The sequence below is a fragment of the Podarcis muralis genome, chromosome 2 (assembly GCF_964188315.1).
Source record: "Podarcis muralis chromosome 2, rPodMur119.hap1.1, whole genome shotgun sequence".
Classification (NCBI taxonomy): domain Eukaryota; kingdom Metazoa; phylum Chordata; class Lepidosauria; order Squamata; family Lacertidae; genus Podarcis; species Podarcis muralis.
In genome coordinates, this window is record NC_135656.1 from 33,828,399 (window position 1) to 33,852,255 (window position 23,857).

At 46.5% G+C, this 23,857-nt stretch overlaps 1 protein-coding gene across 2 annotated transcripts in view; it reads right to left on the reverse strand.

Annotated features, from left to right (window-relative positions):
• GRIN2C (glutamate ionotropic receptor NMDA type subunit 2C) overlaps positions 1 to 23,857 on the reverse strand; it is a 90,638-nt gene that overhangs the window by 35,625 nt on the left and 31,156 nt on the right. For both annotated transcript variants that reach the window (XM_077924170.1, XM_028716799.2), the window contains exons 2-5: positions 23,083 to 23,506; positions 13,208 to 13,806; positions 11,099 to 11,213; positions 5,381 to 5,592 (exon numbers count right to left, since the gene is read on the reverse strand). In XM_077924170.1, coding sequence (XP_077780296.1) covers positions 5,381 to 5,592; positions 11,099 to 11,213; positions 13,208 to 13,806; positions 23,083 to 23,499 — 1,343 coding nt within the window. In that variant the 5' untranslated portion in view covers positions 23,500 to 23,506. The remainder of the gene's footprint in view (positions 1 to 5,380; positions 5,593 to 11,098; positions 11,214 to 13,207; positions 13,807 to 23,082; positions 23,507 to 23,857) is intronic.

Here is a 23,857-nt window from a genome sequence, read left to right on the forward strand (position 1 = left end):
GTTATAGAAAGCAGATTCCAAAATACCCATCTCTATGAGGGCTGAGACTCCAATACTTTGGCCACCTCATGAGAAGAGAAGACTCCCTGGAAAAGACCCTGATGTTGGAAAAGATGGAGGGCACAAGGAGAAGGGGACGACAGAGGACGAGATGGTTGGACAGTGTTCTCAAAACTACCAGCATGAGTCTGACCAGACTGCGGGAGGCAGTGGAAGACAAGAGTGCCTGGCGTGCTCTGGTCCATGGGGTCACGAAGAGTCGGACACGACTAAACAACAACAACAAATGAGGGCTACTAGCCCTGCTCATTTCCACTTACTGCCCCAAAGAAAAAACAGCAGACAGTTTTTTGCAAATTTGCTGAAGTCCCGTCTGCAGAAATGTCCCTTCACCCTTGAGTGTGTGCAATCCTTTTCCTTCTTAAAGGTTGGGGGGGGGGTCACATGCATGCAAGAGGGAGAGGTGACAGCAGGCAGGGAGGAAGGGAGGAGTAACTGATTACAAGAAGCTTCCTGGAGGGGATGCCTCCTAGCTCAAGAGGAAGTGGGCAGAGGGGGAAAGAGAGTGTCTGGCAATCTTTGCTCAACTCCTAAGGAAGGGGACATGCTATCCTTAGCACTAGGAAAAATGCTAATCACGTCTGGGAAACTCTGCACACCACAGTGGGATGCAGGGAGATGAGCAGTCTTCTAAACAGTCTGGAAAAAACATCCAGTCAGAGACCACTCCAGGAAAAGAGAGGAAAGATTAGGGGTTCTGGCTATGACAAGAAAGCATTTAATACAGGCCTGGTAAAACAAAAAACAACCCCCCCTTAGGTTCCACCTTAAAACTAGACTTGCTTAAAAGATTGTACTTTTTGTTGTTGGAAATGATCGCTGAAGTCTCACTTGCTCACAGCCAGTTTGCACGTCAGAGCCAGACACATCAGAGTGTTGGCACCTCACTCGTTCCTTTTGTACTGATCTGATCTCCAAGGGAATTGTCCTCACCTCCTCTCTGCTCAAAAGGACAGGGAAGGAAGGGGGTGCTCCACCGCTGTGGTTGCTGCCACCACCAGCAACATCACTTGATCTCAGGCCGTGGATGCACGTGAGCATTCCCCACATGGCAACTTGGCGCACAGGCCATCTGCTTAATTCCAACTGGTGACAGGGAAATAGAATCTTGCCACATTTCTGCACCTGGTTACAAACCCCAGAAAGCAAGCATGGGGACAACACTTTTCTGCTTGGTAGGACAATTCAGCCAATGAAACAGAGTGGGCAATGCTCACTGGGAGAGAATGGGGTTTCCCTGAAGGTTTCAGGTCCAAATCCTAACCGTCTCCAGCTAAAAGGTAGCAAGTAATCAGGCTAGGAGGCCTTGGCTTTGGCCTTCCCCAATTCTGGAGCCTTACAGATGTTGTGGCACTCTAGCTCCCATCATCCCCGATCACTGCCCACACTCGCTGGGGCTGATGGGAGCTGGAGTCCAGCACCAGTTGGAGGGCACCAGATTGAAGAAGACAGCCTTAGTTATTGCCGGTCAGAGTAGCAAAAAACTCTTTACCAAGATTTGAAATATTTGAATGCTGTCATTTTCCTTAATTGCATATTTTTGTTTCATTTCACAGAGAAGGTCTTTACCTTTAAATATTGCATATAAATGTTTCCCATAAATAAACAGATGACAATATGGATGGACACACTACAAGGCAGATTCATATGTTCAAAACTGGCTTGCCAAACCATGTTTTCCCCCAGGGTGCTTGTGAATATACTGCCCACTGGAAGTTAGTTTCAGAATCTGTGTTTCTGCAAAAGCTTTCCGATAGTTTTTAACCTACATTTATTGAGCTGGGGAAAGTAGCTTGCTTCTTCACCCAGCAGGTTGGCTGACACAACTTTGATCAGAGGACTGCAGAGGTCGGCAACAGGCAGGTGATTAATAACTATGGGCAGACTTTTCAGGTTAGGTCTTGGTGGGGGCGTGCGGCAGACCGACTGCCATGACCACCTTTCCAGCTAGTTGCCTCCAAGGAGCAGCCACAGCCTTGAGAGTCTGCTTGCAGGGTCACTACATGTATGCAGTCCTGGAAGTGTAATTGATGGGCCAGCTCACCAGGTAGCCTGCTGGGAAAATGCTACCTTTATAGACATAGAAGTGGAGGGGAGGATGCTGCTGCTGGGGCTTCAAATCTACCTGCAAGCCAGAGACACCTCATCCAGAGCCTCCATCCCAAAGCCTCACCTTGCCTAGAGAAACCAAGCTGTCGGTGTTGGGACAGGAATCCTTCCTGCATTAAGAAAACACTACTTCAAATTCCTTCAATGTTCTGCAGCAAGGGTGAGAAGCCTATAGCCCTCCAGGTGTAGTTGAGCTTCAACACCCATCAGCTGCAGGAGTCATGTCCAATGGTCAGGGATCATGGGAACTGGAGTCTAGCAACTGCTGGGAGAAGGACACAAGTTCCCCTCCTCTGTTTGGAGCAGTGTTTCCCTAACTTGGGTCTCCCGCTGTTTTTGGACTACAATTTAAAATATCACCTAGTACAGGCATAGGCAAACTCGGCCCTCCAGATGTTTTGGGACTACAACTCCCATCATCCCTGACCACTGGTCTGGCTAGCTAGGGATGATGGGAGCTGTAGTCCAAAAACAGCGGGAGACCCAAGTTTGGGAAACACTGGTTTAGAGGAAGCAGCATTTCTCACTGGGATCCACTACGGTTTGCAGCATTTTTAGTTTCTCTGTCTTTGAAAGCTGCAAGTCCAGGAGAAAGTCAGCAAGTGAAGATTTTCCAATGCAGTGATAGGAAAAGCTGTGCTGAACTGAATTTGCCTTTGTAATGCAACTATTAAAAACATGGTGACCCTTATTATGGAAGGAGAAGATAATTAAAAGTAAGCACAAAAATAATCTCATTTGATAACCTTGCTATCATTTAGTGAAATGGAGGTTTATCTTAATTTTTGACTACCTGGTTCTTAAAATTGCCTTACTCATTGTAAGGATATGATACATAGCAGATGTAACTATGATGTATTGAGATTTGCATACAAGTTGTTTTCTCTTTTTTGTTATTTCTATATTTATTTAAAAATATAACAGTAAATTTAAAAAAAAGAACCGGAGAAAGAAAAGAAACAGTTAAGAATGCTCTGATTCCCAAGACTCAGCCAGCCAGGAACACTCAAGGTAACTTCTCTGTTTTCCCTGCTAAATTTTTCAGAAGTAAAAAAACCTCTGAGATCTCCATTGACTGATAATCATTTTCATCCATCAAGATGACTCCCACTTCTAGTGCCACCCTGGGAAGCAAACAAATGGCATTTCAAACTAACGGCAACGATTCCTCCAGCCAGTGGCCCAGCATCCATCATGTTTGTGTAATTTTTATGCAAATTCAATTAATTGTGTGATGTAAATTAAAATATGTCAAGTCCTGATGTGCTTCTTTTGTGGTTCTGGATATTGAGCACACTTCTCGGGGGCCCTGCCTGGGGCAAATTCTCATATTCCTTGGGCAGGCAGCAGGAAGGATAACTTTATCACTCACACACTCGGAGTCAAGAAGGATAAAGGAAGCCATCATATAAAAAGAAGACTCCCAGCAGCTTCCTCTCAGCTTTGCAACTGAATCGAAAGACAGTCAGCACACCAGTGAATTTGTCCATCGTCTTGCCCCTCCATGCTTCAGGTGGCTTGCCTCTCTCGGACTCACACAGCCACCTTTTGTCTTGGAAAGTTAATTACGCTTCCCACAGATACAGAAAAGAGAGTCACAGGCTCTGATCTGCTCTGCAGACTGCAGAGGGTGTGACAAGTTTGATCTTGCTTCACACAGAGCCAGCAAAGGGCACAGCCCTTCCCCATTTCAGACGTCCATACGAAGTCAGAGACTTGTTTCTGTGGTTTTGGGGCAGCAGGAGTGGTGGTTGGGCAAGCAAGTCAGTGCCAGGCAGACTGCTTCAAACACGATATGCTTGTCCAGTTTATACTGAGGAGCCAAGAAACTTCGAAGAGGCTTAAGCCGAACTTCCAGCATCTACGGCTGCGATGCTGGCATTATTTGAGTTGGTAGACTCGCGGTTTGCCTCTACATAGCTCCCATCCTTATTTTAGACATTGTGATATATTGGCATAGTGCAATGTTTAGCTGGTGATATATCTCAATGTTGAAATCCAGATATCGTCCAGCCCTACTCGCAACTAAGCTATTTGAAGTGCAAGCACCTTGTCCCAAGACTACTGTGCCCTTTTAAAATGGGGTGTGTGTGTGTGTGTGAGATTATTGGGTTGTTGTTTTTATTTTGGTTGTGTGTTTTGTGGTTTTATATTCTGATTTTATCCTGTGAAGCGCCCTGAGCATAGCTGTCAACGTTCCCCTTTTTTAAAGGGAAATTCCCATTTTCTGAATAGGATTCCTCGCAAGAAAAGGGAAAAGTTGACAGCTATGGCCGTGAGACCTGAGGGTGGAGGGAGGGAAATAAATAAATAAATATGAACATAGTGGCTGAAGGACTCGTCAGCACACGGCAGAAGATTGGTACAGAGAACACCAGGGCAACAAGAATTGAGTCTGTTGCGTAAGGTGCCACCAGCTCAACCACGGACCCTGCTGGAATGTTCATGCCATTGAAGAAGCAACCCCAAAGGTTATTATGCAAAGGGTTATCAACCCCTTCATGAATTCTCCAAAGATGTGGACATCTGAGTTCCACATCTGGCCCTCTGATCAGGCCACTGAATTCAAACATGATCGTGCCTGCCTTGCTGAATATTCTTTACGATGCGAAAGAAGGCATCAAGGTGAATGATAGCGGCCCACAACATGAACCCTTCGTTAAGAAAGAAAAAACCCTAAGGGCTCTTCTCAAAGCAGCAATAAGCCATAGTCCTGTCAGTGCAAAAAATCCCACTCCAAACCACCACCCCTCTCCCATGTGCCCCTTAAATCTGTTCCAGGGGTTCCCCCAACCCTCCAAAGCAATTTTAGGGAGGGCATGGGATGTCCCACTGCACAAGTGGAAATATCTGAGCTATAGAGGTGCAGGAGTTGGGATACTGCCCTATTTCAGCTACAATGGGAAGGCCTATGGGGCAGGGGGGGCACATGGCTTCCTCCAGAGGCTGGTGGACATCCACTCCCATCAGTCCTAGACATTGTGGCCGATGGTCAGGAGCTTGTAGACTAGCAGCAATGGAAAGGCGCCATATTGGTTAACCCCACTGCAGGCTTATGCTGGGGAGATGGCCAGCAAGGGGAGGCAGCAGAAAGCTCAATGCTCAAAAGGCACCCCATACCCGCAAACCAACCCTAAATATAGACTTGTGCTAAGTGTGTCCCAGAAATCCTTGCTGCAGCCCCCCACCCCTTAACTGCCTTCCTATTTACCTCTTTGTGTGGTTGGCCTGTTCCCGGCAGGGGACGGTGTTGCGGACGCACACTCCGGTGGTTGGGTCTGTCTTCTCCACAATGACAAAGGGCCGCTCCTCCAGGGTGGCTACTGTGAGGTGGTGGCTGTCGGCCATGGGCTGCAGGAAGGATCCGTAACGTGGCCACACCGGGTATTTCATGTGGATGATGCCCTTCTCCCATTTCCCCACCTGTGCAATGAGGCAGAAAGCAAGGGACACGGTTTGTACCAAGCAAAAGGAGGCCCTCAGCCATGTACACAGCCTTTGACACCCCGGCTGTGCCGTCCTAAATAGCCTGTTGTCAGCAGGAAATTTCTGCTGCAAATGACTATAAGACTGAGAGGGGAGGAGAACATAGGACAGAGCCAGGTCTCTGTGCAGCTCATAGGAAACCAAACAGCGTGAAATGGACCCAGAAGTCAACACAGGCCCCCCGGGGCACAGGAAATGCATGCTGCTGGCAGCCTCTGCACTGACCGGGGAGGCGGCAGAGATTGGCAGCTTCCAGGCAGTCCCAACCCAGAACAATTTGCCAAGCAACTTGATGACAAGCCAACAGAGCAATTGGGAGGGCAGTTAGCATTCAGTATGTTTTGTATGGATACAGAAGACAGATGTTTTATTTCTGTTTCCCTGATTGAATGGAGGTGATTTTTTGTGCGGGGGGGGGGGACCACACTCCCGCTGCAACTGACTTCAGGAGATAACAGTCATTTTGGAAATAGAATTTGTGATATTAGTTTCAAATGAGCCAGATTTTGAAATGGCCCGGCAGCAATTGGCTATAGAAGCTCTTATTTATTTACAGAGATTGAACACAAACTAGATGTAACCCCAGGCAGGAGGAACTTGGGTTTTAAACAGAGCATTGAGTGGAGAGATTTCATTTTGCTCTGGGACAGTTGTCTGGCTCCAGTAACCAGCTAGAGCACACTCTATGGCCCCACTGTTAACTCTAGGTCTGCTGCTCCTCATCTGAGCTCTCCGTGGTCAACCTGTTACTTAGCTGGATATCACACTCCCCAGGAAGCTTGGAGGCTAGTATGTGAACTACAGCCGTACATCGGAAGTCGAACAGAATCTGTTCCAGAAGTCCATTCGACTTCCAAAATGTTTGAAAACCAAAGCACGGCTCTGATTGGCTGCAGTAAGCTCCTGCAGCCAACTGGAAGCCCTGGAAGCCCCGTTGGACATTCAGCTTCCAAAAATAGTTAGCAAACCAGAACAGTCATTTCTGGGTTTGCGGTGTTTGGGAACCAAAACGTTCAGGGACAAAGCTGTTCTAAAACCAAGGTACAACTGTACTTCCCTGGAGAAATCAAACCTTGTATCCATGAGCAAGGAGATTCCCATGACATGGATTAAAAGGACCACTCCACTAAAAAGCTCTTGCTCTTTTATAGTTCTTTAATCATCCCAAAGGTGATTATTACAGAAACCAATCCTGGGGCGTGTATCTCAAGGGATGATGGGTCAAAACCTTGCTTGATCAAAGTTGCAAAAAGGGAAGGGATGCAATGGCACAGAGTTGTTGCTTTCCATAAAATGCAAAAAGCGGTGGTGGTGGATAGGATTCCGAATTTTTAAAATCTACTCAAGTTATTGTGATCTTACTGAAATTACATTTTTATTAGAATTTATTTTTATGTCTATTTATATACTGTGACAACAAAAGCTTTGCAATAAATTGATAAGATCAAAGTGTGGTCCAAGTCAAGCATGAATCACTTGACATTAGAGATGCTGCCAAGACCTGCTCAGAAAGATGAATCTTGGGGCTCACAAAGCTCACCCCAAGTACATTGTGAGCAACTTGACCCCTAAATTATCCTTGAGCTAAAAGGTCTGGAGGAATGAAAAAGTTTTTTCAACTGACATTGAAATGACACCAGCAAAGCATCATAAAAGCCTTTCCTCCTCAGTGACCAACTCACCATATCTATATCAATTGGGGCACCAAATTAGGACCTCCAGAGATTATCTCAGCATCCTGGTAGGTTCAGATAGCAACAACCAATTCATCGGATGTGCCACATTTTAAAGTCAGCCCATTTAAACCAAATTTCATTGAAAAACCATATAGTGTACATTTTTACACACTTGGCATTTAGGTGGTAATCTTGGCTACTTTCACTACTGAAACATGAACATTATCAACTGAAAACTATTTATTTATTTATCTATCTATCTATCTATCTATCCATTCCCTCCCCAAACAATGAATTTTCAGAGTCAAATTCTGGAGTGTAGTTATCTAAATTCTCAAGTTGCCATGTTTAATCTGAGGCATGCAGGTTTAAGGCTGTGTACACACCATACATTTAAAGCACATTTAGCACATTCTCCCACCCCCAGCTCAAAAGAATTCTAGAAACAGTAGTTTGTTATGAACTGTGACTCCGCAAGGGGTAAATTGCAGTTCCCAATATTCCTTTTGGTGGGTGGGGAACAGACTTTAAACGTATGGTATGTGTGCAGATTTGGTGAATTCAAACTATACCTTTCAAACTTGATTTTGCTCTTAGAAACACAAAAGGAATGCAGCAAACTAGGATGGATGGGAGAAAGGCTTATTGTTGTTCGAAAAGATAGATGTGTTCTCTTTTTATGCTATTTGGCAGTTCCCTCAATACCTTCAATGAGAGAATATTAGGACAAGTCCATCCTAACGCTGCAAATGCAGTTGTATCGACTGTGTTTATAGCATTGTACTCTCGGTTTCTTAAGAGAAGTATTGACAAAGCAATAGTAATAATTGCTATGATACACGAGAGAGCATTTTAACAGCCCAAACCAGTCATATCATAAAGGGAAAGTGTCAATGGAAAACATTTACTCAAACAGCAGGGTTGACTTAATTAACACTAATATTATTCCACTGGTAGCTTTCATCTCGGCCAAAGTACTTATGGCACTCTTCCAAAAAGAATAGAAAACCCAACCAGAAATATTTAGTAACACATGTTTATCGGATAGAATAATCACACACACACACACACACACACACACACACACACACACACAGCCATCACAAGCAACTGGCTCTATTTTCCTCCCCTAGGTTTTGCCACTTCTGAAGAGAGAAAATAATGGCCCAGTCTCATATGCTTAAAACGTCCAACCATGGAGCAGGGAGACAATGCCAGTTCTCCAATCAGCAGTAGGATTTGGTCGCAGGTATGGACCCCCAGCACAGTCTAACTGCCAGAACATGCTAATAAGGCCAGGGGAATGGCAGGTCGCCACCCTCCGGAAAATTCTGACACAAAACTGGACCTGTGGCACTGTTCAAGAGCCTAGACTTACTGGAGCATTCCTATCTGGTAAAACCATGCAAGGATAAATGAAGCCAATAACCGTGGACGGCCCAAAATTAATCTTGACTATACAGGGCCAATCTAAGACCCTGGAATCTTCAGGTTCCCATCTGGAAATCTGGAAAGCCACAGCCAGTCAGTTTTGACAGTACTGAACTAGATGGACCAATGATCTGACTCCGTATAAGGTAGCTTTGCATGTCCCTGTGACATTTCGCAGAAAATGGTGCCCTTTCTACCCCAAGCAGCACAGTATCCGAGGCCAATAAAGTTATTTTACACCCCTATTCCAGACCGTAAAAATGCCCCAATAATAAATGGAACAACTAACAATTTCCTGCCCTTTCCCGACACGCAAAATCATCTGCCTGAGGTGGCCACCTCACTCTGGCTAACGGTAGGACTTGACCTGTGGACTAGACAAAAGAATAAAGAGTCTCACACAAAATGTAAATACTGTTCAGTGCCTATAGCAGGATATCAAACCATCTAAAAACAGAACTTTGTTCTATCTTTTGCCTATTTCCGCTCCATGTCAATTTTGCATGTGTTCGGTCACAACTCTGCTCTATATTCTGTTTCCACATTAATCTGTGGCTTAAAAAAGAATATTCAATTTAAAATACCTATTCTCAAAAAAACCACCCCACCCTATTTAAATTCTGTTTTATCTCAATACACACATTTCTAAATGCACTTTATCTTAAAATATTCCCTTTTAATGCATTTTGGTACTTTTCTCTGAGTCAAGAACTGTATCAAAAAGTTCAGAGAAGTGCGAAATATGAAGGTAATTATGTTCCAGTCTAGGACGTGTGGATCAAGTCACTCTGTATTGGAATTCATGGGAATCAAGTTACTTAAATTTCCCTTCACTATGGTGCAGCATTTTGGAGAGCCCCTATTGTATACCTGAGGGAGGACACTGGGTATCAGTGGTTTCATCCCATAAGCCAGCTAACCCGTGGGCCTCTATTAGATGCTGTTGGACTGTAACCCCCATCACCCCAACCCCATGTCATGCTAGCTGGGGCTGACTGATGTTGGAGTCTAACATCTGGAGGGCCGTGGGTTAGCCACACCTGCCACAAGGGTTCCAATTTGTTTTCAACTTCTGATGAACTCAATTGATTGACAAGCTTCCAAGTTGCCCTCATCTCTGATCTTTAACTCACTTAAGCCAATTTGCCTTCACATAATTTGTCCAGTTCTGTTTTTTAATTCAATTCCACACGAACGAAACTACAAAGTAATCTTGCGCAAACAAGGGCATTGCCGCCCTCTTTCTCCAACTGAGCTATGCGCCCCGTAGCATGTGATACATTACCAAGGTGCCGCAAATTAAATAAATTAGTTGTGTAACACTGAATAAATGAATCCCAAATTTCATTTCATTTCATGGTGCTTCCATTTGTTTATGAAATGAAATTGAATTGCCATGCAGATCCTGAAGAAAGCGTCCTTTTCAGCTTTTAATCATTCAGTGAAGTCATCACCTCGATGGCAGGAGCCGGGAGGAGCACAAAGCACAACTGGGAAAGGCAACAGGAAGCAGAACTTGGGGGCTTCCAAGTCGTTCTTTGGTTTAAAGCAGGGGCAGGGAACTCTTTTTGCAGCCCAAGGGTAACATTCCCTTCTGGGCAAGATTCTGAGGGTCATATACCAGCGGGGATCGGGGCCAGAGACAAAAGTGGGTGGAGCAATGGATGCAAATTTTGCAGTTTAATGCACACTCTCTCTCTCACACACACACACACACATACACACACACACACACCTGATCCTCCATTCAGACAAGCAAGGAGCAATATCAGAGTTCAAGGGAACATTCCAGCCAAGTAAAAACACTTGGGTACAGTAAGGATTGCGGCTTAGGGAGAGTTCTGAGGTCCAGATATAGAGAGACTTGGAGGGCTGCCTTTGGCTCCTGGTTTAAAGCCAAGACCCCTCTTTCATTGATTTTCTCCTTCCCTTCCTCCCCTCCACAAGCACTGGTCTGTGTCACCCTGAAACTCTTAAAGCAGGAAAGCCTGGAGCTTGAATGGTGGGTAAACCCTCCTGCAGAAGAAGATGAAGAAGAGTTTGGATTTGATATCCCACTTTATCACTACCTGAAGGAGTCTCAAAGCGGCTAACATTCTCCTTTCCCTTCCTCCCCCACAACAAACACTCTGTGAGGTGAGTGGGGCTGAGAGACTTCAGAGAAGTGTGACTAGCCCAAGGTCAGCCAGCAGCTGCATGTGGAGGAGGGGGAAGCGAACCCGGTTCACCAGATTACGAGTCTACCACTCTTAACCACTACACCACACTGGCGGGACGGGTGACTGTGCCTCCACTCGCAGAGAAGGCTGCCCAGAAAAATTAAAAGGAGCCCTCACCATCTCCCAGAGCCGATGCCGGTTCAATGAGATCACCACCAAGGTGGGCCTCACCAGGAAGCCATCGTCATTGAAGGAGAAGTCCCTGTTTTCCCACGTCACGTTGAGCAAATGCCTGTCGGGAGGAAACGAAAAGCACTTTGAGGTTGCCAGGAGGGAAAGGACAAGCGAGAAGTCCCCCCATTTCATCAGTGCAATGTGCTCCATTTGTCTTCCTTTGAGAGAAAACATTTCCCCTTCCGTCTCTCTCGCATGCTGACCTTGCAACAACCACCCAGGCCTCATCAGTTCAGAGCAAGATGGTTAAAGTGCATTTTACCGAAAATGCCTACACCTCCCTATGAGCTCAGACGTTGCTTTCCCCAAGAGATGCAAGAGTGAATGAGAAAGGATTTAGTAGAAAAGCCTTCTCGCAAGTGGTCTTATGGGGAGAGCACCCGGCAGCAATAAAAATGCGAGCACATTTGCAAAGCTGACCAGGGTCTGGTATGGTTTCATGTTGTGGGTTCAGATTCCTACACTGCAGAGGGTTGGGCTAGATGACCCTCAGGACCCCTTCCAACTCTACAATTCTACGCCCTGGGTGTCACCACTGAAGGGAGTGACAAAATGCCAGGCGGCACTCACCACGGGGCCTGCAGCGCACCCGAGCCATGCATCTCTCCTGGGAGTGACACAGTAGCTTGGGTGCCCGCATGCTCCGCGCTGCCCCAAACAGTCTGCCCACTGCCTCCCCCTCAGTTGTAGGGCGGCTGAGTGGGAGGAGGCAGGCAGACTCCTCAGAGACCCCGCGGAGCGTCTTGACCCGGCTCGCCCTGCCCCTGCGGGTGGCTGGCCCCATCCCTGGGTGCAGGGCACACAAGCTGCCCCAGGCACCCAATTGGCTTTCTCCGCCGCTGCATCACTGCCTCCAACAGTGGAAGCAGAACATGCTATGTCTAGTGGCCTTGACAGACTAAACCTCCATGGTTTTATCCAATCCTCTTAGCCGTCCAAGTTGGTGGCTGTCACTGCCCCTTGTGGGAGCAAATTCCACAGCGGTCTGCTTTGTGAAGCTCTTTTGTCTGCCCTGAATTTTCCAAGATTCAGCTTCATTGGATGAATCTAGGTTCATCATCCTTCCCTCCTTAAAGGCTCCTGCGCTTGCCCTGCTGCCTTCTAGCCAACTCCCTCATCCACATCTAATACTTCCAAAGTTATGATCTTCAGGCTGCTCCACCAGCACCAGTCCCATTTATTTGTCTATTATTTATACCCCCAGAGTGACTTGAAGGTTGTGCAAGTACCCATTAGTAGCAAAGCCCAAGATTTACATAACTCCCAAGTTAAAGCCGTTGCTCAATTATTGAGTGTCACACTCCAGAACTGTTCATTAAAACCGGGAAATTAAAAAATGTTTCGCTCAGTTAGCTTTCTTCATACTTTAGATTTTTGCCATCCCTTGACTCACAACAGTTGAGCCTTCCTCGGCTCTCTTTCTTTCTTTCTTTCTTTCTTTCTTTCTTTCTTTCTTTCTTTCTTTCTTTCTTTCTTTCTTTCTCCCTCCCACCCTCTCTCATTCTTCACTGCTGTACCAGTGACCACACAACCCACTTGAAACTATGGTGATCGGCTCAAACGACAGAAAGAAGAATAGCAAAGAGCTTCAAAATATCAAAGGGAGTGGTATCCAACATCCTTTGTTTGCTAGCTCAATGACTCTTGGGTGAGCTTTACTGTTGTGCTACAACTCCCAGAGAGATTGTTAGTTATATCACTCTGAGAATTGTAGTTCTGTGGCAGGGATAGGACTCTGCTAACAACTCTTGGCACACTTAACTACAGCTCCCAGAATTACCTGGGGGGAGCGGTGCCCGTTTAAAATGGAATGGAATGTGCAATAAGCTGGAGAATTGCATTTGTAGAAAATGGGCCATTTCTAAATGCAGAATTATGACTGCAGAAAATGGCAGAATTCTCAAGTGTATGAAAACTAAAGTCTCTCTAACTACCAAGGCACAAAATCTTCCTTACAAATGGTTGCTGCAAATCAAATTCTAATTTCTGATGCACACCAGTAGCCAACAGGGTTTAAATCGTGTTAATTAATAGGCTGTTGCCCGGGCTGACCTGTAGAAGGTGTTGTTTGTGGGTATACTTGAAGGTGTCTTGTTGTTGCAGTCTCTACCCACTATGGGAAGGTAGCCATGGGTCCTAAAATAGCTCTCTGCTCCGAGGGCGATGATAGCCACACCATCCCGGACCTTTTGCCTCAGGCTCATTTTCCAGCTCTCCGTCACCACACTGATGAGGCCAATTGGGAAAGAGGCAGGTGGGACATCCATGTTCCCCACGGTCAGGCTAGGCACAATCCAGATATAGCCAGGTCCAATCAAACCAGCCTGTTCTGCCACTTGGAAGAGGTATTCCGCCTCCTCTCGCGAACAGTACACAATCATCACCTGAGCATCTAGCTGACGCAGCAACCTTTGGATCTTGGAGTTGCTCCCGTCCTGGGACATCTCAAAGGTGAGGACATCTTGGATTTCCCAGCCAAAGTAGCTGGCATCTGTGAAGGACCGTATCACATCCAAGAAGACACTGTATCCAGGATATAGGCTGGTGATAATGGCAAAGGAGCTCCAGTCATATTCCTCCAGGACTTTGAAGATCACCTGTATTTGCTGTTCAATGGAATCACCCAGCTGTAGAAAGGCAGAGCCAGCCTCCTAGGAAAGGCGAAGAGAGATGGATTAGTAAAAGGGGGTACATGAATAGTTTTAAAAATTTATTTACTTTAGTCCGTCATTACTGACTTCTTAGCTATTTTCACAGACCTTGAATAGCAGGCTTGATGGCCACTCTTGTTCTCAACACTTTCCCAATTTAATATGAGCTGTGAGGTGCAAAACCTTCCTTTTGCTTCCAGATTTGCCACCTGCTTGCTGCATAAGCCCGGGTGCATCAGCAGAACTCTCTCTGTAGCTCAGAGCTCTCCGATTTTAAAACAGGAAGCACACACCCCACCATTAAAATCTGCAAGTCTATTGTGGAACTCAATTAGTCAATCTTTATATGATGATATATAGAGGCAGAAGATGTGTCATCACTTCTGGCACTTATTTCCTGCTCTGGCTCAGCTGCTCTTTGCCTGGGCCAGCTGTTACAAGTGGTCTCTTTCATCCCCAGTTCCTAATGGCTATTCCTGGTCTGTTCTTGTTTCCTACACTAACATTTGATTCTCTTGCTATATGGGCAAATGCACATACCCATACATACTCACAGAGCAATAACTTTCAAAAGACTCAGTTGCTCTGCCACCCACAACACAATTTCCAGAACATCCCGTTTTACAAAGCAATGGCGAATGTCGCAATCCACAAACGAAACATGGTCCAGAGCAGGCATAGGCAAACTCGGCCCTCCAGATGTTTTGAGACTACAATTCCCATCATCCCTGACCACTGGTCCTGTTAGCTAGGGATGATGGGAGTTGTAGTCCCAAAACATCTGGAGGGCTGAGTTTGCCTATGCCTGGTCCAGAGTATCTTCATTTGGGAACTTAAGCTCATTTGAGTCAACATTTGGCAAGGTCAAAATTTTCCTAGCCAAGTCAATCAGCCTAAACAGTCAGTGAATTCATTCTTGCCCTCTGTGTATGTTTCTATTTTAAAAGCCAAACCTTCAGTATTAAAACACAAAGGGGGAGGGGGGAATCACATGGAGAACTGACTTTGTTGAATACTCTGTTTTTCAGTCAGTACTTGCTTGATATCCATCTGAATATTTCATTTGTCTAATCTCCCTCTTTGGCCCAGCCTGGCCCTCTTAAGGACAAGATTAACTGATTGGTGTTTATCTTTAAAACATTTACAAAACAGTTTGGAGTTGGAGAGGTGTTCTGTTATTATTTTTTTTTTGGAAGAAACTCACTTGGAAATTCAGCAAGATTTTTTTTTGCTGCAGTTTCCAAATAATTGTTTTCTAAAGGGATGCAAAGCAGTTCCAGACAAAACCACGTAGGAAAGATTTAGTAGTAGGCAAATTGAGATAGTCAACGTGGGTTGAAGAGGACCTGGCCTGCCTTGGAATCTGAGGTTGCAGCAGAGGTACAGGGGTTGTCAAGTGAAAGAGCAAGGAGAAAACAAATGGGTTTCAGAGAGGTATATAATCCCAGGACAGCAGCAGCAGCGAAGATGGGATGAAAATGAGGAAAACAGATTGCCAAGATCAAACCTAAATCAGTTAGGACCTTGAAGAAAGATCTCCCCTGAAAAATGAGCACTCTAAAGAACATTAAAACCACTAGTTTGGAAGTAGGTGACATTCTGCTCCTTGCCTTTCCCTCCCCCAACTTCCACTACCTAAGGACCATCTTGCCCTGAGGGGAGGGGAGAGAGAGAAGACCAAACAACCCGGATAGCTGCTCACCATTTAGCTCCTGGAGTTCCAGTGAATGTGGTCTTTCCATCTCTCAGATACCACCACAGGGGCTATTTTGAAGACTATCTTGCCATGGGGGGAGGGGAGATCTAGCTTTCAACAAAGGTTTCTTCCTTGAAGCTTTCCTGGCTTGTTATAAAGGGCCATGCCCCCTTTACTGACAGAAGGCTCTTTGATCTTTGATACATTAGCAGAATGGTGGGGTAGGGACATTGAATCATAGCTGTGATTGAAGTTAGTGACTTGATAATATCTGGAGTTATAGCTGGGCTAGGATGGGGCTCTTTCCATTCAGCTGCATGGGCTTGGAGGATGGCTCATAGAGAAGAAGAGAAGAAGAAGAGTTTGGATTTGATATCCCGCTTTATCACTCCCTTTAAGGAGTCTCAAAGCGGCTAACATTCTCCTTTCCCTTCCTCCACCACAACAAACACTCTGTGAGGTGAGTGAGGCTGATAGACTTCAGAGAAGTGTGACTGGCCCAAGGTCACCCAGCAGCTGCCTGTGGGGGAGCGGAGACGCGAACCCGGTTCCCCAGATTACGAGACTAGCGCTCTTAACCACTACACCACACTGGCTCTCAAGCATTTAAAGCATAGAGAGCATTTAAAGCAGCCTTTCTCAACCTGTGGGTCCCCAGATGTTGTTGAACTACAACTCCCATCACCCCTAGCTAGCAAGGCCAGAGCTCAGGGATGATGGGAGTTGCAGTCCAACAATATCTGGGGACCCACAGGTTGAGAACCGCTGATTTAAAGGGAGCCTGCCCAAGATTCAACTCTGACAACTCAGAGAGCATTCACAAGCTTAATCAGAGAAGTTCAAGCACTGTACAGATCCCTTGCTCCCAAAGCTTGGGAGGCTTCCTGAGTTTTCCCCTACGCCAGCGATGTCCAACCGGTCGACTGCGATTGACAGGTAGATCCCTGGGATCCTTATTGATTGCGGGAATATAAGCAAAGTATTTTGAATGATTCTGCCCCTGCCCCCTTGCTCTGTCCATATCCACCCCCCTTAAAAAGCTCAACAACTTTGGCCTCCCCCCCCAAAAAAAAGCTCAGGAACTCTGGGCAATCTTCCCCTTTGACACGCCCACCCCACGCACGCTCCTCCTCCCTCCAATGACAATGGGTAGATCACTGCCATTTTTTTTATAATGGGAGTAGATTGCAGTCTCTTGGGAGTTGGGCGTGCCTGCCCTATGCCAATGGTTCAGGAGCCACAGATTTCCCTGCAGTCCCCCCCCCCCCCCGGGATCAGCATTTGGAAGCTTTTGTATAGCTCAGTCTCAGCTGTGTCCAGAATTTAGAAGGATGGGGGATGATTTTTTTTTTTTAAAGCAGATGAAATTCACTGGCTATGTTCAGACATTATGCTAAACCAGTGTTTCCCAACCTTGGGCCTCCAGCTGTTTTTGGACTACAACTCCCATCATCCCTAGCTAGCAAGACCAGTGGTCAGGGATGATGGGAACTGTAGTTCAAAAACAGCTGGAGGCCCAAGGTTGGGAAACACTGTGCTAAACTATGGTTTAGCACAGGGTTTCCCAAACTTAGGTCTCAGCTGTTTTTGGACTACAACTCCCATCACCCGTAGCTGGCAGGACCAGTAGTCAAGGATGATGGGAATTGTAGTCCCCAAAACAGCTGGAGACCCAAGTTTCGGAAACCCTGGTTTAGCATTATGTGAACAAGCCTTGGGCTCATCAGCACCGCTCTCCTCCTCTGCAACAAACCACAGTTAAGATTAGCCACTGTCTAAGGTTCAGCTGTAATGCGAAGCTCCAGTTTATTTAAAATGGAAGCGAAAGCTTCCGATCTCCTCCTTGTGGCCACGCTGGAGACGATGGCAGGGAGGAGGAAGTGAACAAGCGAGGCACTCATGCACGTAATGCTAAGCCATACATTAGCATTAAATCTAATGAAAACTGAAGGTGCTACTTCATTACTGCAAATGTGACAGCAAAACTAGAACACCAACAATATGATGTGAAAACGAACAAGTTTCCCCTAAGAGTACTCCAATAAAGCTCAAAAACACGGAACTGATTCTGAAACAAGCTTTTGGTGATGATTATTTATGATAAGGACTGGGTGCGGCCCTCTAGATGATGCTGGACTCCAGCTCCCATCAGCCTCATCCTGCACGGTCATCTGGAGGACCATCCCCGATTTATAATGTCCCCAAGAAAGTCAACATTTGCGCCGCAAAACGCAACCCCATAATCATGCCTTAATGTATTCAAATGCTATGCTAAAATATAAAAATGAGCCAGCATTCCTATGAGATCAGTGTTTGCATCAGTGAATTAAAACACTTGAAATGAAAATATTCTGCTTATAGAAAAACAAAATTTCAATTGTTGATCAGAGCCAGTTGAGAACGGTGAAGCACCGTAACCCTCTTTTTTGCATTGCTATAAATGGAAACTATATAAATGATTACTTGGTGTTTAGCTAAAGGGTGGGGAGGAACAGTGATTAGCATTTCCACCACCACCACCCCCTGCTCTTTTTAAGAGCTTGATTGTGCCTGGGTGTCATTTTGAATGAAGTGCTCACATTATTTTAGTTTATTTTAAATAAATTAGATTGGGGGAAAAGGTGAGCATGCTTTCACATGCATTAAAGCATTTCTCGTCCTCTCCTTCAACGTGCAAGCCCTGGGTGCTCAGAAAGGTCGCCGCGTGTGTGTAATCCATGCAGCATTTACTTGTGACCTGCTGCTGACGCACATCATGGAAGGAGGTTGGCAAGGAGGGAGGGGATGCAATATGCTAATACTCTAAATGAACTTCTCCTGTTGTTCTTGGCCCCGAGGAAACACTGTGGAAACACATTAGGCAGCTCAACCAATGTTATAACCAACGTCCATTCCCTATGAGCATTAGCTTCTTCTGGGGGAAGGGGGGAACCTTCTGGAGCTTCTCCTCTTCTCTTCCTGCTCACTACAGGCATGACAAGACTACCACAGCCTTTCTCTTACACTACTTTGAACAGTGGTAAGCAAAGGGACCGTGTGGATTAACGTGCCGGAGAGCCTTGTGTGAACAGCTAGCAAGTTGGGAGGCACTGATCTGGGTTACTGCCAGAAATACTGGAAATAATGGCTCTCTCTGTGTGTGTTTTAAGGCCTTCCCAATAGAGCACAATGTTCAGCACCATGGAGAGCACTTCAGTTGCTGCATTGGCAGGGCTTGTCGTGCCCACTCAGCCATGATAGCCCACCATTGATGGTGGGAGCCATATTTCTTTTCGTGTGCCTGTTCCCATGTACGCATAACTTTGGGGTTGACAGTGGGGAGCCTTTAGCAGCAACAGGATCATACAGGACATGAGCATTGAGCCCTTTTGCTTCCTCTGCCTTATTTGGCTGTAGTCCACTGTTTCAGTCTCTCTCACACACACCAATTTCAGGTTCACCTCTGGAACCTGGACCAACAGAAACAGAGAAATGGAACTGGAGCAAACAAGGCGACCAGGAAACACAGAGGATGGGTGAAGTTTCAGCCCACTGACCCTTTCTGCTTACACCCACCCACACACCCTGCTTTCTTGTAGCGGACATGTGAACAACGGTTCCATTGCATCTGATTGGGCTCCTGCCGTGTGTGTGGGTGGGTGGGTGTGCGCGCGCTGATAAGGTGGAACAGAGGTGGAAAAGTACATGGCGGGGGGTGGCTTCCCAAAATGGCAGCCCCTGTGTTGATCTCGCTTTCCTTCCCCTTCAATCTATAGCCATTGAAATATGCGTCATGATCTCATTGCATGGTGCTATTTCCTCACTCCAATGCAACAACAGTCAGCGAATGATGTGTCACCTGTTTCCACCACTCTATTATATGAGGAGCAGGAGACTGAACTCAACCTGGGACAGAGTTGCTGTTGGTCTTCAAATGAGAGGAATATGCACTTGTTTAACAAAATTGAACACCTGGCCAGGAAGTGGGCTTTCAGTGATGCCATTGGGGGAGGCCTTTGGGGCAGAAGTTTAAACCCCCCCCCTAATTTAGCAAAACAAGCAGGAGGATTCCCCAAATGCATCAGGGTGGGGCTGACCACAAGTCGAAGTGAAGGAATACATTTTACCATCTAAAGGAGCACCCCACCCCACCTTGAGACCATGAAATTCAGAGACTAAAATTATCTTAATTCACCATAGACTGGCCCCTTCCTCTGATGTTCACTTCCATGTGGCAAGATGCTCCTCTGGAAATGCAGGCGATAGCTATCACCCCACTGTCACGGACTCATGCTTGGGTGGGTTTGTGGTGGCAAGATCCACCAGGGCTCTCCCTATGCCACTGTTACATCGTGTAACAGATAGGCTGCTATGGGTGGGGTTGCTTGCAGCCACCACAGGGATGAGCTTCCGCATGATGAGACATCGCCCCACTAGCTCTTCTAGAAAGCATGGCTTTAATTTGGCGAGACCCAGCAGCAAGTTCCTGTCAATAAGCCAGAGGCCCTTTTTGACTGGAGAGCAAGAACTTGTTAGTGGCCAGCTATGGACATTTCCATGAATTGCTTTATGGAGCACATGTTGCCAGGGGAATGAGCACTAATGGAGCATGGCGAAGGTGAGGAGGCTGATCCAAGGTGGTCCTTATTGTTCCTAATCATGTCCTAAAGGCTTCCCCCCACCCCTCAAGGTAAGTATCACACATGATATTGGTCTTATGTAAGCTGTGCTGCCATTGAACGAGGCTCAGAGAAATTTCCCCGTGAGCAGGTGACAGTAACCGTCGCTGACATCCTGTGACAGGCAGGCAAGCCAAAAATAATTACACAGCGCACAGCCCACCTGTAAGGAATCAGGGTGCCCTACAGCAACCACTGCGCTGAACTTGCACGTGCTCTGAGCCGGTGATTTAAGAGGTAAATGCAGCCTGGCTGGGGTGAAACATGGGACTGGATCCCACCCTCGCCCACCTGAGCTACATCCCAATGGCTTTGGGATGGATGCAGAACAGATGGCATTTTGCCTTCCTTCCCACTAGCCTCTCCTCAACATTAGCATTCTCTGTGCAATAACTTGTTGGGACTTGCTTACAACAATTGGTCCAGAAATCGATAAACGGACATCACATATTGACAAAGTCATTGGCCACTCAGCTTCCTCCCCTCATTACGAAGCGAGACAGTCCATTTTTCCCTATTTCAGCAGTACGGAAGGTTTTCAGTAGGCACTCCATAATCAAAGCAAGTTTATCTGATTTCCATTTCCTGACCAAGACAGTTTTAGCAGCAGCTAACAAATAAATGGTTGGTTGGATCATTGGCCTCTAAAACGACAACAACAGTTCTTGGCCATTCAGGGCCAGGAGAATATAACACAGATTATCAGGACCCTGGACCCTGTCCCTCCACATGTTGGTAACTATTAGCTTATAGCCCATGGGTAGGCAAACTAAGGCCCGGGGGCTGGATATGGCCCAATCGCCTTCTAAATTCGGCCCACGGACGGTCCAGGAATCAACGTGTTTTTACATGAGTAGAATGTGTCCTTTTATTTAAAATGCATCTCTCGGTTGTTTGTGGGGCACAGGAATTCGTTCATTTCCCCCCAAAAAATATAGTCCGGGCCCCCCACAAGGTCTGAGGGACTGAGGGCCCCTTGCTGAAAAAGTTTGCTGACCCCTGATAGCCTTTGGCCATAAAAACAGTAGCAACAGGCTTAAAGGTACCCCTGCCCGTACAGGCCAGTCTTGCCAGACTCTAGGGTTGTGCGCTCATCTCACTCTATAGGCCGGGAGCCAGCGCTGTCCGCAGACACTTCCGGGTCACGTGGCCAGCATGACAAGCTGCATCTGGCGAGCCAGCGCAGCACACGGAACGCCGTTTACCTTCTCGCTGGTAAGCGGTCCTATTTATCTACTTGCACCCGGGGGTGCTTTCGAACTGCTAGGTTGGCAGGCGCTGGGACCGAACGATGGGAGCGCACCCCGCCGCGGGGATTCGAACCGCCGGCCATGCAATCGGCAAGTCCTAGGCGCTGAGGCTTTTACCCACAGCGCCACCCGCATCCCTAGCAACAGGCTTAGGGAAATGGAACTGTAATGGAACTGCTACAGCCTGACTTTGCTTGTATGGTGTATGAGATATTTGGCAACATACTGGGAATTAATAGTCACATTACAAGTGGATGAGAGTAACCTGTTTAGAACACAAATTCTTCTTCTATTATATAATTTCCCCAAACGTCTAGCATTAGACTTTTCCTAGAGAGAGAGGTGGACCATACAGCCATACAGAATGGGTGGTATCCAGACAAGTAGCACTGCCAGTGCAAGGACTTCTGGCTGCACAGCGCAATATCCCCTCCCTCTCATCTCCCTGCAAGTCCCACTAAACCTGTTTTGGGGGTTCCCCCAATCATTTGGAGCAGGTTCGGGAAGGGTGTGGTGGCAAGCAGAGAGGGACAGGAAGCTACGTTGTGCTTCTTTGCTCTGGTGGCTTCACCTGAGATATGGTATTCCCTACAAAGGAATTTTCTGCAAATGCTATCACACCGCAGGTAAGCTGAAGTCCAGGCAGTCACAAAGAATTCACTGTATAGTTAACTAAACAATACAATGATCTACATGGCTACTCAGAGTAGGTCTCTTTGTGTTTCATGGGGTTTGCACCCAGGTAAGTGAGTGCAGGATTATAGCCTTGACTGTCTTGTGAGGAAGGAGCAAAAAGGTTGATAGCGATGGGGCCACTATCAAAGCAAAACAAACAGATATTAAAGGCAGCCTATGTTTATAAGAGAGCGGTATAAAATCAACAATAATTTTAACATGTTACTAATAAAATAAAAATTATTCTGCAACATTTAAAAATCCCGGCACATGTCAGTGATTTTGCAGTTGGGACAAAACACTATAAATTAGGAGCCAGTATTGATGCTGTTTTAAACTGAGCAGTTAGGGAAAGTACTGGCTCCTTAGTATTTTACCTATAAAACTAAAATAGTTAAATAATATATATATATTAAAGTACAACCCTCTTCTTTTCACAGCACCCCACCCACTCTCCTGTGGCTACAGGCCTAAGGCAACTCCTTCTGGAGTGCAACTGAACATAGGGATTATGCATTGGTGAAAAAAAAGCAATAACCAGGCTAGACTAAGACTAGTTGAAACCTTAGAACTGTACTAAAATGCAGGGGTGGGGTACCCAGGAAAAAATACAAAACTGTATAGTGCAATGACCCATCACTATGGTTAAAGGAAGCAAATTTTGATGCTTAGGATACAAGCACTAAGTTCCCTTTTGCACCCAGCTTTAATCCTCCTTCTATATCTTCGCAATAGCCATGCGAAGTAGGTTAGGTTGAGAGATGTTGCCTGCCTCAATTTAGGAAACGAGCAAATGCAATGAGAAGCGAGTTCGAAATATTAACTGCACATGCTCAGAGTACTTTCTTTTTGTTTACTGCGACTGTCATGGGCAGTTATATATTTTGCTGATAGGAGTCAGGTTCTTAGCGGCTACCCACTGCTATAACCGACACATTTATGAATGGTGCACTGCATTCACCCCCAGTCTCCCAAAATAACGAAAAGGTTTTTTCACCTTGGGTGTTAGGACCACAGCAGATCCTCCACTGATGCTAATAATGGGTACGTTGGTCTGGGACGAGATGAAGTCTAGAATCTGCGCCACGGCTTCTGTGCCGATGTTGTCCTCAAAGACGATCCCGTGAATTTTCGTGCTGGACAGCATGTTGCAGATTTGGGTCAAGAGAGTCCTGGGGTTGGTGTCGTTCACTACTACGGTGACCGGGTGGATCTCCAGAGGCATATCCAGGAAGCTTTGGTGCGTCAGCCGGCTGCGGATGTGGACAGGGTAGGAAGATCCCCCGAAAACCACGGCCACCGTTACCACTGGTTCCCCGGAGCTTGGCAGCGAGTCATCCATTAGGACAGCTGAACAGCCCAGCACCATGGACAGCACCAGGGTGTTTGTCAGAGCTCTGCCCATGTCCACCATGGATTGCCTGCAACCCAGGACAAAAGAAACATCGGTCGGAAAAGGACAGCGACAAAGGATCCAGAAGGAGAGCTGGAGGGAGGCATTAAAAGATGCTGTTTTGCCAGCAGATCTAAAGTCAATCGCACACAACTGTTTAGCCACCAACGTGGGCCAGCCACCGAGCGTACGGGAGACAAGGGAGCCAATCCCAGCCTTCTGACAAGCTTGTCTGCACAATATGCCACTTTTTGAACACCTGCTTGCTGTGTGCATGCTCTGCATTTTTAGTCTCCCATAAGGACACAGCAACAACTTAGGGGAAGACCCGTGTGGAGTGGTCCCTGAGCAATAAAGCGACTGGTGGATTTATTCCACA